The 14,338-nt window shown below is 38.7% G+C and overlaps 1 protein-coding gene across 6 annotated transcripts in view; it reads right to left on the bottom strand.

The window, feature by feature from the left end:
* Positions 1 to 14,338, bottom strand: part of ABCC1 (ATP binding cassette subfamily C member 1) — a 49,149-nt gene that overhangs the window by 18,673 nt on the left and 16,138 nt on the right. For all 6 annotated transcript variants that reach the window (XM_021412002.1, XM_021412001.1, XM_021412005.1 and 3 more), the window contains exons 6-16: positions 12,500 to 12,561; positions 10,680 to 10,811; positions 9,049 to 9,276; positions 8,181 to 8,358; positions 7,305 to 7,466; positions 6,996 to 7,088; positions 6,090 to 6,293; positions 3,518 to 3,664; positions 3,063 to 3,150; positions 1,400 to 1,469; positions 544 to 670 (exon numbers count right to left, since the gene is read on the bottom strand). In XM_021412002.1, coding sequence (XP_021267677.1) covers positions 544 to 670; positions 1,400 to 1,469; positions 3,063 to 3,150; positions 3,518 to 3,664; positions 6,090 to 6,293; positions 6,996 to 7,088; positions 7,305 to 7,466; positions 8,181 to 8,358; positions 9,049 to 9,276; positions 10,680 to 10,811; positions 12,500 to 12,561 — 1,491 coding nt within the window. The remainder of the gene's footprint in view (positions 1 to 543; positions 671 to 1,399; positions 1,470 to 3,062; positions 3,151 to 3,517; positions 3,665 to 6,089; positions 6,294 to 6,995; positions 7,089 to 7,304; positions 7,467 to 8,180; positions 8,359 to 9,048; positions 9,277 to 10,679; positions 10,812 to 12,499; positions 12,562 to 14,338) is intronic.

Here is a 14,338-nt window from a genome sequence, read left to right as displayed (position 1 = left end):
TGCTTTGAAGCACAGTTCTACCTTCTCTCGGCACTGATTATCAGTTGCTCAGTTCTTATCTTAGTTTTTCTAGAACAACTTTGGAGATGACCAAACATGCAATTTTTTATTTTTTTCAAATGCAACAGATTTTGTTAAATGAAACAGCAGCTTCTCCCATGTTTGGGTATCTCTGTGTACCCTTTCCCCTTGCAACTTTCTGATGTCTAAGAAGATACGACTTAATATTACTCCTCCTCATCCTGGAGTACATGTAATAGGGTCTCTTTCCCCCATATCTGGCTGCCAGCAAGACTCAACAGAATACTTAACGTTGAGACTTCCACTATTCTGTCTATTTGGCTAAACATGAAATTGACAAATTTAGAAGCTGAGTTAATGCTTAACAGAGTGTGGGCTATGGCATAAATATGGCTTGCCAGGAAATCGGGCCACATGTGCATTCATTTGTAAGGCTGTCTCTTCTACATTTCACTTGCAAATTTAGAATCACTCCGGCAATACCTACAAATAGCTGAGCAATTTGTCATACAGGTCACACACCTTGACAACCACGTAGCCTTCCTTTTTGTCCATCTCCCCCAGTAACGCAGACAGCAATGAAGACTTTCCACAGCCAACCTGACCAACAACAGCTATCAAGGAGCCTTCGGGAACAGTGAAGTTAATGCTGAAAAGAAGTGCACACAATTCAGCCTCACTTGCTGGCACATCCCAGTAGTTAAACAATCTACTGAACAGCCCATATAAAGTCAGATGCAACGTGAACATGCACTGCAAACGCTGACACAGCACATAAACTATTTGAAAATACAAATCTTTCCTTCAGAAAGCACCCAGCTCTTCTTGTAGATAGGAAATAGCACCTTCACATGTAATCAGTCAAAAAGAAAAAAAGTCACTTCCAATTTTTCTCTTAAATGTTCTGTAAGAGGAAATGTAATACAAATCGATGCTCCCCAAACAGCATCCTTGTCCCAAAGGACGTGCAATTTAATATCCAAGAAAGAGCAGCCAAAATTAAGGAAGGGTGTAGAGCACAGACAAGGCATGGCACATAGTGCAAATGTAAGGGACATGGGATAAGGAGACAACCTAACTGCATCCTCTAGGTGGAGCTCATCCCATCTGCAGCCTGTAGCAAGAGTTGAACATCTCTGAAGCTTTCCCTCTCTCCATTACACCTGTTGCTACTCCTTTTATTCATAATTTACGTAAAATAAGTATATGTAAAATAAATGTAGTAAAATAAACATAATAAATAAATAAAAAGAAAAACAAATATTTGTTCTCCTGTTCCTTTAAGAAAACTCTTATGCGTACAGACTTCCTAATTTAAATACAGATAATTCATGATGCAGCAAAACTACCAAGCGGAACAAAGGGTACCAATGCTTACCTATTCAGTGAAGGAGGATCCGTTTTGGACCAGCTAAATGTTGCATTCTTTACAACAATGCTTCCTTCAGCTGATAAACAGAAAATTTGATTTTACACAAATGTGAATGCAAGCAGCTGAAGTGTATGCTTTGGATTAAGCCACAGAAGTAAATTTAAGCACACAGTAGATGCATATAGCTACTTCTGTAGCAGAACAAAAACCCACTGCTTACCAAAAGCTTGTGTTCCGTTCAAAGCAGAATAATAAGTGTAACCTCATCAGAGATGCTGAAGTTATGCTGACTCAGCAACCAGGAGATAACATGAATGTCTGCTGTAAGATTCTGACTAATTCAGCCATCTCCCTCTTTAACCAGCAACTCCACTGTGAAGACAGTTCAAAAAGCTAGCAGCCTCAATCTGACCTGAACTGATATTTCCACATGGAAAGTTAAGTTACCACAAGAATAACAGGGGAGATGAAATACAAATAAAGTAATTTTGAGCAAAAGCATTGCTGAGAGAATCCCAGAACCATTTGGGTTGGATGGACCTTCAATGATCGCCCAGTTCCGACCTCTGTACCACGGTAGCGACTACTTCTACCAGAACAGCTTGCTCAGACACATTCAGCCTGGCCTTCCGGGGACTGACCTTTCATCCACAACCTCTCTGGGAAACTCCTTTTTAGCTTCCCCCTCTCTTTACAGCGAGTCCAGAGGGTCCAAGTGTTGCTTGGTAGTGGTATCTCTCAGTTTTTACAGTAACAACTGCAAATATGTTATTCCCAATACAAATCAAATAGACAATAAATACTTAGGCCAGATATACATCTGAGTGAACACAAGTACAACCTGTTATGGACAAAACTGCTTAAAAAATCCACAAGGATTTGTGAGTAAAGTATTCGTGGTTATCAGCTGAAAGGGGAGGAGATATTCCCCAAAGGAAGATGGAGAAAAAAACCAACAGAATAAACAAAGCAGATGAATCCATACAGGAGAATCAAGTGACTGAATTGATACAGAGCTCAGCTAACCACGTGAGAGGAAGGGATGAACATTTCATTATCTTTGTAAGAAAGAAGTAGAAAAATCATTTAGGAGTAACTGACATAGTTAAGTCAAGCTTTGTTTGCAAGATAAAGGGCCCTGGCTATTCAGTAAATCTCCCTTCAAGCTCCTAAACAGCTGTATATAACCAGAGCAGCTACACGTACGTACTAGATACAGCAAAGCTCACAGCAATGCTCCTTGCACAAAATGAAGTGGAGGCACCTGCCAGAACTGGGACTTATCCATTCTCTTTTAAGGGTGCTCAAACAGTTTACAATTGCTTTTCTCCAAAAAACTTGGTTCTGGGACATTTAATTATCAATCTCTTAACTTTCAAATGGGTACACGTGAAACTGTCAACAAGTCACTTTTAAAGTGACCAACTGTGTCTGGATGCAATTATTCTGTATCTTGGACACAGAAGCTGGGGAGAGAAATTACACCTGAGAAGGTGGTAGAAATTCTATAACAACTTTCATTTTTACAGGGTCCCTTCTCTGCTTTCTGGCTGGAACTAATTGGTGAAATCCAGCAAAGTGCAGTATATTTGTTACAGAAAGCAAAAGAGACACTGCGAGGCCACCCAAAACTTGCACTAATTCTTTTTCAGTAGCAAAAGAAACTCACCATTTGTGATGGGAAACCTGATTATGCTGTCTGGATCTAACTCTTCATGAGACAGGAACACCCGAAGGCGCTTCAAGGAGACACTAGCCTACATTAGAAAGAGATAAAACTATCTTATGTTCTGTTCATTATATTTAAGAACAGTATTTTACACCATGCAGACATTTTATCATTATTACACACTCCTAATCCCTCTTTTTAAAACCATTGTATAGCTTGCTGGGTAGTCAAGCTTGCATTTCCCAATCACAAGAAATATGACTGATTTCAGGTATGCTCATCTACCGTACCTGGGATTGATAATTTTCTCTGTACAGCATTCAATATACAGGAAATGCAAAGCTTATTTTGAGGTGACTGAATTTCACCAGCGAACGTTATCTGAGCACATAAATGTAGCCTCCACCCAGTGACTATTTCTACACAGAAAAGCCTGTTAATGAATGAAATCTTACTTCTACTATATTGCTGATAACCATAGGAAGTATGTTCAATGGAAACCTGAGGATGTTGAATAAAGCTAGGGATACAAATGCCTTCTGAGCATCCAGGATATTGTTCTTGTTTACTTTGACATACACAGCAAATGTGGACAAGGCAACCTGAAACACAAAGTGTAATGGTTATGATTAGAGCAACACCTTTTTTAAGCCAGAGGTCTAAAAGAAAGAGCAACATCCTGATAAACTCCGTATTCCCATTAACCCCTCACAAAACAAACATTTAAATCTATTGTTGCAAAAAAAAAAAGTTGATGGTGCCTCTTGGAAAACTTCAGGGAAGGAGTCCAGTGTTCACTTTTTGCACACAGTGAGGGTGAAGTCACAAATGTCCCAGGCTACTTGTGGTTGCACTGCCCAAGAAGGGAAGGAAAGGAGTGATCGCTCGCCTTTGTCTCTGCTCTCTTTCACTTCCACGTCAATCGCAGACACTAGATCAGTAACATAAGTGCACTGAAAAGTTGGATATATCCCAGTGCTAGACCATTTTATACTTCGTAGAGACCACCACAACCCTAGATAGCAAAGTACAGCCCTCTTTAATGTGGATATATTTTTCAAGAAATTTTAAATGTTACTGCTTTACAATGACAAAGTCCTATAGTACTTAAACAGTTCACAACAGAAAAGCTTAAGATTCATGCTGAACAAGGAAATGACATTAAACCATTATCATCAAGATATACAAATAAAAATGAAAGTCATACATACCTACATTCTTCAAAATTACGTTAAGTTATAATAAAACTAAACTAAGTTAAGCCTAAGAAAAACAGCAGTCCTTCCCAATCACAATACGTCTATTCCTTTTACACTGTTTTCTTTCATGATAACAACACTCATACCTCTGTATAGAACAAGAACCAACACTCCTTTCCCAAAGTGACATAGGAAAACAAGGTTAAGCATTGGTGACCTCCCTGCTGCAAGGCATGAACCAATTAGCTCAAACACCTACAAAATATTATCATTAGTATTTATGTTTAAAATTTGACTGCTGTGAACACAAGTCTTGTTCATCTTACAGTAGCTGACTCAGCTGTGCCTGCTGCAGTAGTTTGTTTGTACAATCCTTGGTTTGAACAATCATATCCCAGCGAGAAAGCCCTCCCACGGAGATCAAAAACAAGACAGGGGCCAAAGAATAACTCCAGAAGCAGCATGTCTGCGCTCCTGTGTTGTCAGCAGCTAGTCTGAAATAGACCCTTATCGACACAGACAGCACTATGGGAGGTACTGCAAAACAAATAGTTTCCTGACAGCACTATTAAACAACGTGGTGAAGAACCCTGGCCATTGAAACAGGAGAAGTAGAAGAGAAAGTATTTTGCATTTCAAAAGTGCTTTCAAGCAGGCACACACATAGTTCTTCAATCAGAAGTAAAGAAGAACATCTACTAAAGAATAAAGATCTGAGAAACAGCACATTAAACAGCAGCCTTGCAACAGTGGCAAACCCTTGAGGTTCAGGACCATTGCCACAACACATTCACAGCATGTACTGAAGTAAAGCTGCTCATTAAGGGAATTTGTTTTCCCAGACTCTGCAGAACAGCATTAAGAAGTCCACCTGTATAGTTTTATTTAGAAACTTCATTTAATAATATATTTATATTAAAACCATCTCAGACTTGTTATAGGAAAGCATTTGCTTAAGAATGCAGCTTATGTTTCCTATCCAGGACACTGCTTCTTCTGCCTTTCATCATGCCCAGAAAATAATGTAAACACTAAATGCTTGAAGGGAAGGAATTTGAGACTGGAAAGTACATTTAAATATCTTCAACTGGAACAGTACATATTTTATCCTAATGTAGTAATGGCTTCTATTTGCCTCTATGCAGAAGAGCAATGCCCCATTGTTCTAATAGGGTCTGAAGCAATTTTGATGTGATCTCACTCCTCTCTCCCTTTCATTAGTTTGAACGTAAGCTAACTACAAACACAGTGGAGATGTTTCACATACCAAGAATATTTTTTTATAAAAAGAATTTAAAGCAATCCCAGGCTACACAACAGCTTTACCTCTCCACATTGGTCTTAAATAGATGTGGGGAGAATCCAGGCCAGAGGCACACTTGTTGTGCGATGTTCCACTTGATCAAGGACTCTTATCCAAGGACCTGCTGCTTCCAGAAACATACTGAAATAAGGAAGTTTTACTCTGCTGTCAGCTGCAACTACCACCTGGAGGGCGCTGTGCACACAGTAATCTTCTTAATCTGACAGTATTTTTAGTCTTAGGTCCCTTGAGTACACCAGTAAAAACAGTAGGGGAAGGCATGAGGCTTTTATTTTTACATAATTCAGCCATTAACTTCTATGATGCATTCAACTTGGATGTTATTAAGATCCAAAGAAAACAGAAATGCCTTTTCACAGGGAACTGAAGACTTCAGTTTCCTGCCCACTAGTGTAGAGGTAATTCCTCCTTTTCCATTCATTAAAAAAAAAAGAAAAGTTCTCAAACACTGTTTTGGAAAACATGACCCAAAAGAGAACAGACCTACAAATTTGTTTCACTTACCAAAAAAGGAGCACAAACCCAAGTGAAGGTACCCACTGCAGCAAGGTAAGCAGATTTTTTTAGGACTTTGAGCTCTTTCTGTCTGATCTCCAATACCTTTTCTCTAAAGGCTAATTCCCAAGCATAAAGTTTTAGAACTTTAATCCCATTAAGAATTTCATTCATCAGCTTAATTCTGTTGTCTTTGCTCTTCATCTGTGCCACCTGAAAACAACATTGCAATGAATAATTAGCAGAGCACAGTACTTGGCAGAACCACAAAGTTTTTAACTTTTATTTTGCAATGATGAAATTTGCCTCATTATCATCAAAAGCTTACGAACTTCCAAGCAAGGAATCTGAGACTCTCTTAACAAGCAAGTATGCAGAATCATCACAACGTTTTACACCAATTAAAAGAATTCTTCACACAACTAAAGATCTACTTTGCATCTAACCTTAGTCCAAACTTGTTTTTGCTTTATTTTCAGCACTATCAACAGCTTTCTGATGGTGTACTAAGTCAAAAAGCTTTCTATTCAGCTGGAAGAAGACAGAACATTAGGAAGAAGAAAACCTTTAAAGAAAATACTTAACGAGGGCTGCGCAAAACCTGAAACGATGCTCTGACTCAGCACCCAGCAGTCTGCAAGCTTGCACCAAGACTGCTATCCCAGACAGCTGTTACCCATGGCAGCATGGCTGTGCACTCCTACTTGTCCACTGTAGGAAGTAAAATGCTGTAGGATATTCTGTTGAACACCTAGAGCTAAAAGGTTTCATTCCAATAAATTACCAGCAGTTGAGGGAAACGTATTTAACTCAGTAGTGACATTTTTAGCAGAAAGCATGTAGTAGACTCGTAGAAAAAAGTCACAGTAGCACACGTTTCTTAAAATCATTGGCACGCACCTAAAAGCTTCTTACCTGATACGTTTTTGTCTTCATTGCCATCACAGCATTTATGGGAACCAGAAGAATCATGACGGCAACACCTGCCAGCACAGAAGGACCTAAGTTCTGAAGAGAAAAACATCTGACTGTAAAACAACTGTTTTCAATAAGTATTTAAGATCTTGAGTTGAACACTTATTGAAAGCAGTAGCAAAAGTAGCTCTGAAAGTTTTCTGAACAGCGTTTGCTCTATTCTGCTATAAATGCTCCAGTGGCCTGGAAAACAGCTCTCTGCAGTGATGCCTATAAGATTAAACAGGAAACAACAGATACAATGCTCACCTGCCACAGTAAGTACAGTGCTAGTATCACCTGGAGAGGTGCAGACCAGATCATATTTATATAGGTAGCCAAGTCCATGAATCTCTGAGCATCCACAGACATTAGATTCACAATTTCACCCACAGTAGAAGTCTTTCTGGCAGAATTTGTGATAACAAGTGCCTGGGTGCAGATTTTTAAAAAAAAGAATTAAAAAAAACACACAACATGAAAAAAGGTCTACTTACTTGCTTTTTCTCCACTAAATCAAAATTGCTTTACAGAGCATCTAACTTTAAAATTACAAGTAATTCTCTTCATGCTTTATAGTCTGATTACCCTGCACATCTAATGGAAGTTGTGTTGATGGAAGCATTCGGGTTAAATTAAAAAATAGCAAGCAGGTTAGGGTTGGTTGGTGTTTTTATTGCTTGTAGGGGCAGGAAGGTTGCTTGCTTCCTTTTTTAACTCTAAGAAGTGGAACCTTTGCTTCGCCTCACACATTTTTCCTCACACAGAACAACCAGTCCAGGGCTTTCTAAAATGCTCCAGCTTACTCCAGGCTGAGGTACTGCTGCCTGTTAATTCTCAAACGAAGGTGTAAATGTGGATACATCTTAATTTTTGCACAAGTTGAAGCTGTTTCACCCCCAGTTTAAATGTGACAAGGTTTCTTCTTTGCCAGTGGGAAGGAAAAGGCACCAGAACTTCAGCTAATTAATCTGAAAATTATTCCATTTCCAAGGTTTGTATTTATAAGTTAGATACCCTCTTACTTCTGTTAAGAGTTAGCAGACTCTGCTGGGCTGATTCCGAACTACTTGAATTACTCAGACTTAAACAGTACACTTGCATAGTCACTGGAGGTATTGTTATATATTGAAAAGAAACACGTACCTTTCGATAAATGACACCAACAATAGCTGTCTTGAGCCTCATTCCAGTTACAAAGCAAATATGAAAATACTGGTGAAGAATCAAAGTCTGAAGACAGGCACAAACAAACATCAGCCCTGTATAAAAGTAGCCTTGCCAGTCTGGGGCACTTTTGTCATTTACAAAGTTGATTAGCAATCTGCGGAGAGAGGAATTAGCATTCTTGACTTACGCAACTCAAAAGGAAGATTCAAGGTTACAGTGAGATTATCCCAAACATTATGTGGGCCATGCAAGTACCCAAAGCACAAGACTTAAATAAAACACTTAAGCTAACTTCTTAGAAACGGGACATAATTTTATACTAGCACTCACTGCTAGCAATGTACTCCTTTAAAACAAAAACGTTTTACGTGTCTTATATGTACAGCATTCTCTGAGTGAAAAGTCTTACATTTCCTCCAGTGAACACGCAGCTACTTAGAGCTGTCTTATTACTTCTCACCTTAGAAGCAATACATATCTCCTACTGCTTTAGCTCAGTGTGTTGCAACACATACTGTGACCAGTGGTTATAAAAACCTTTAGACTCCTGAGCAGTCCCACAGTCATCACAGGTTAGAATTAAATAAACTCTCCTGCAATTGCTGATTATGCTTTTGACATGCCTTCTTCGTGGTGGAAGGGAACGTAACATCATACAAAGGTTTGATGTTATAATCTGAAAACCAATGGACCAAAGTAATCTGTCTGCACGATAATTTGCACGATAGCTTTACCCAACTGATCTAGCTAGAGGCAAAGCAGTTTGGTAACTGACTGAAATATCAGTGTATTTAGAAACCTGTCTGCTTACGTTTAATTCAGGAATAAAGAAAACAGGTCTTACTTCAAAATTTCTGGGCCTGCAAACATCAAGAGATCATGTGCTGCTTTAAACAGGAAGCTCATGAGAAAATATGGTCCAAAAGTCTTATATAACACCTTGGATAAAGATGCCTCAGAGTTCCTTTGAGATGGTTTTATAATCAAAGCTTCAGCCTCTTCTGTCACTTCACCATTGGAGTCACTTGATTTTTGTTGCTTTTTGGATGAGTATAACATGTTCAATGGTTGCCTGAAATAAGAGTTAGAACATACTGACGGTATACAATTGCAACCTTTGTACAAGTACAAAGCCAAATGGAAAAACACACAGTATACGAATGAGACATTTATTTCAACTAGGCTGTCGTTAAGTTTCTGATACTAGCCAACTCACTGGCCTGTGCCTCTTGCATCATTCTTCATTTTAGCAACAGCAAGTATCCTAGCAACAGAGACAGCTGCTCGCTGCAATTCTTAACAGTTTAACCAGGTTTTATTGCCAGTCAACCACCTTTAATTACACAACCATAGCTAGATGAACAGGCATTCAGAAACAGTCTTCTTCATATGAACAGCTAACATTCGTGGTGAATTTTTCCTACAGCAGTCTAGGGGAATGAAGAATAGGGCTGTAATCTGCATTAAGCTCAAAAAAAGAGAATGTTATTGTTCTAGGATTCAGTATACTAAACTTTCATCAAAATTAAGGCCTCACTGTACCACGGCAGTTAAAAGTCTGCAGTCAGATTTATGCCAAGTCATCCCCAACGAGCCGAATACATCCATTCCACGCATCTGGCTTATGTCAAACTACGTACTTCCGAACTTCTGAGGACAAGCTGTATGTAAAAATACACTATGGAAACAAGCAAGTACTCTTCCTTCAATGAAAAGGTACTTCTATTTGATGAAGTAAGAGATGATGAAAGTAGAATGGAAACCACAGGCACGCAGTCTTTCTAATTTTAGACATCTTGCTTAGGTGTTCAAGCTCCCTATATGGTCAAAGGAAAGAAAGAAGTTTCTCACTTTACACCCTCAACTGCCCTCCTGACGCTTCATTAACCATAGAGGGAGCTCAAGCTCCTAAATTACATGGCTGAAGTTTGTGTGAAAACATTCCCTCCCAAGGGGATTAAAAACTCCCATACATTAAAAATTACAATAATCAGTTTTGGATCATGAAGGACTAAAGCAAAACTTGTTGCAACTCCTCTCAAAAAAGAAACATAGTCCAACTTGTTTCCTACCCTGAATGCATTTAAGGACAAATACAGAGTTGTCACTTTGAGCCTTGCAGAAGCAGATTTAGTAACACATGACAAACGCTTCCAACCAAATGCCAAGTAACTTGAGTTTTCGAACCTTTACATCTCAGAGGAACCATCATATCCTTCACAACACTCACCTATCCTAGGCCCTGGATGGTCTCCCCAGCAGAGCAAAACAGAAAAACTGTGCTGGTAGGATCAGAGCACCAGTAAGCTTCACCTTCCCTAGTATTCTCCAGCAGGTACATCCACAGTTATTTCCTCCTTCTTAGCATTTTAGAAATACACACAGAATCCATAAATATTTTAACAAGATGGTTCTTGACCAATTAGTTTTCATTTCTTAATGAAAGCTTTATCAGTAGTAGGATAACTAACTTACCTCTTGGTCTTTGCCCACTCTTTTGCCCAGTTTCTCGCCAAGCCTGGCACTACCTCCTCAGACGTGTCCTCTTTATTTAATGACCACAAATCCTTGGCTTCCAAAGGTCTCCGATAACCCTGAATCATCAACCTGCATGAGAAAGAATTAGCACCACATATTTGAGAATATTAGTGTTATCCATGCCATAAGACAGCGGTGCTTACATTCAGCCCCAAAACAGAGCCAACTCCTCACAAAAATGCTTTTAAGAAGCATAAGAATTGTTATCTGTAGCAACTCAGGTCCAGATGTTAAGAAGGTATTTAGCTACATATAATCTCCTGTCCTTTACTACGAGAATTAGGTACCAAAAGATCTAAGGACTCAGGATATGTCAAATTCAAATTTCAGGGAGAAGAAAATAAAAGGATTAAGTGGTATACTGAAAATCAGCCAAGTAATTAACATTCTCATGCCTACTAACCTGCAAATCTTTATTAGCATTTAATTTCATGAAGTGATTATTTTCATCTGGCCAAATCATTTTCAACTCTGTCCAAAAATCAACCACAAACATACACAAATAATATTTACCACCTTTCTGTGTTTAAACACACTAAAACATGAGGGCAGAGGTTGGTGTTTGGGGTGCAATTGCGCCCAGTTTCATTAACTTTCTGAGCAAATATCCAGGCCGCAAGAAATCACCAGGCAGCATGCAGCATAGTACCTGGAAATTTAAGAGACTGATGCATGGTATTGTGAACTGACACAAGCTGACCAACAACCCCACCTGAAGTCCCTGCAAAGAGAAGAAGCTAAGCTAGCTTCCAATCCTAAGCATTCGGACCACAATAAAATGCAAGACAAGGGAGACCAGGCCCTCATTTCTGCTCAGAGCTGCAGGATTCTCTCCCTTACTTACAAAGAGTCGCTAAGGTGACAAGGGTCTACTAAATAACTCCTAATCAAGGAGTAATCCTGTTGATGATGCCTTCTTGTTTCAGCTACAAGAAGCGTTGCACTTGCAGGTTCTCATTCTGATAGAGAATTTAAACCACCTGGACAGCTCTGGGAAAGCAACACAGTGGGCTGTAAACAATCCAGGAGACTCCTGGAGAGTATTAAGGATAACTTCCTAGTCTAGGTATTAGACAGATCAGCCAGGGGTGAAGCATGACTGGCCCTGGTGCTCACCAGTACAGAGAAGATTGTGAAAGAGGTTAAGACTGGAGGCAGCCTGGGCTGTAGTGACCACACCTTGGCTGAGTTTGTCATCTAGAGGAATATAGGCCTGGCAGAACCCTGAACTCCAGGAGATCAAGCTTCCTGCTGTTTAAGGAATTACTGGATAAGATCCCCTGGGAAGCTGTCTTTAGGGACAAAGGAACAGAGGAGAACTGGCATCTCCTTAAGGTTATCTTTCTGAGTGCACAAGAGCTCTCTATCTCCCAGTACATGAAATCAAGCAAGGGAGGCAGGAAGCCAGCATGGCTAAGCAAGGACCTGATGGTCAAACTGAGGGAAAAGAAGGAAATGCACAGGCAGTGGAATCAGGAAAGCATGCCTGGGAAGAGTAAAGGGATGATGTTCAGACATGTAGAAGTGAGATCAGGAAGGCCAAGGCAAGGGATGTGAAAATTAACAAGGGATTCTACAGCTTGATTAGGAAGTAAAAAAAAAAATTGAAAAATATATCAATTTAATTTGTTTACAAAACAGCCAGACAAAACGGCCAAAATAAGTATTACATGATTATTGCTAAATTAACTGAGAAAGCAGGATTTTAAGATACCATGTAACTCTAACTGATGATTTGTGTATTATGTTGGACTTACCCACTGATCCACCAGAAGGTGATTCTGGACAGGAAAGAAGCACTGAACTCAGGACATGGTTTCTAAAGGAGAGAAAAAGAAATCAATCCACATATAAAAGTAACTGATACAGGGACATTAGAAACAAATCAACCAGAAAAGATGCTTCTGAATTATTGCTTTCCCTCCCAAAGTATTACATTTGTCATTTATGCTGTCAAGAACTTGTTTAAAAAAAAAAACAACAGGGAAGCCCAGCTTCATGGCTGTCACAGAAATAGCAGAAATACCCTATCAACAAGGCATAAATAGTTGATGGAACGTTATAAAACAGCATAGACTTATCTAAATTAATGCAAGGAATGTTATTATGAAAGCATAAATGCATTATTTGGTTACAGTGTCACTAAGAGCTTAAAACTGCACAGTTTTAGCAGATAAGGGCTAGGACTCCACCAAAACAAACACACAAATAATAACTGAAAAGGAAAAAGAAAATCATAAGCATCCCAAAACAAACCCCAAAAGCACTGCAACTCATTCATCAACACATGGGAAACTTAACATATCCAGACCTACAAACGTACACAGCCAGCTCACTTCGTACATCCAGATCAGTGGCTGCCTTTTTAAACTTTTCTGGTTAATATCATCTCCTAATCTGGTTGAATTACAATAACAGAAAGGGAGTTCAGAAGAATCTCAAAAGCCACTAAGGTGATTTACTTCACAAATTCCAGTGGAGATTTCTTTACCCTTCTTCACTGCTCTGAACACTCCCTACAGAATACTAAAAACAGCCATTTCTTTGGCACACAATCCACTATGTTTTTAATCAACTATAATTGGAACAACTAATGTATTTCCGTCTACAAAACTACCAAACATCATTACAATACCACAAATAAAGCAGTGAGAGATGAGTTTTTCCCCAAGATTTGCGTTTTCCAACTCATGTTTGAACAACTTGGCTTCCCCACTAAGCTCTCTATTGAAGCACATTACGATCAGGCTATACAAACCAGACTTCTGCATTTCCTCTCCTCCTCACGTGACAATTTTTTTTTTTTCAACCTTGTAGGGAAAAATAATAGCACAAGACAGCTCAAAATGATCCCAAGCAAATCCAACACCCTACAAGTAAGTTTTTTATGGTAACTTAGTAAATCTAAATGTATAGTAACTCGAGAAAAAATTTTTATTGTAACTCAGAGAAGTTAAGAAATTAAAGGAAGAAGGGAGATACTTTCAGCCTTCAGCTACCTCCACATTCCTGCCAGATAAATTCCTACTTCAGCAAATTCAGAGAGTATCTTCTACTTCAGAAAAAAAAAAAAATCAAAACATTCTCCAACTTCACAGAATACCTTATATTACATTTTTTCACTGGGATTTTTTAATCGACTTTTCAATGGAAACTAAGTTCAAGAGTCAACTACATATTCTATTATCAAATACTGGACTTCTTTTGCATAAAGCAAAGCTTTAAAATATTAAAATGTATTGTACCATGTTGTAACTACTTCATTTTATCAAAAAATAGTAGTTGAAAACACAAAAGAACTACTAATCTTGCTGACATCCAATCCAGAATAGAACGAATACAAGAAGCTGTAAGAAGTCTGGAGTTACATAATGTAAAAATAAAGCTAAAGCAAAATACAAAACACGTTTGCTTTCTACAGACATCAGCACCTGCACATTCTAAATTTCACTGTTACCTTTTGGCTTAAGTAAATTAGCGATAAGATTTTATTCAGGACTATCAAACGTTTCCACTGTGGAAAAGCTTGGCAGAAGAAGAAACAAATTAAGAATGAGTAATAATCTGCTTTTCTTTTTTTTCTTCTATCATAACAC

This window comes from Numida meleagris, chromosome 13 (assembly GCF_002078875.1).
Source record: "Numida meleagris isolate 19003 breed g44 Domestic line chromosome 13, NumMel1.0, whole genome shotgun sequence".
NCBI classification, from domain to species: Eukaryota; Metazoa; Chordata; class Aves; order Galliformes; family Numididae; genus Numida; species Numida meleagris.
This window is presented reverse-complemented; position numbering and strand designations above follow the sequence as displayed.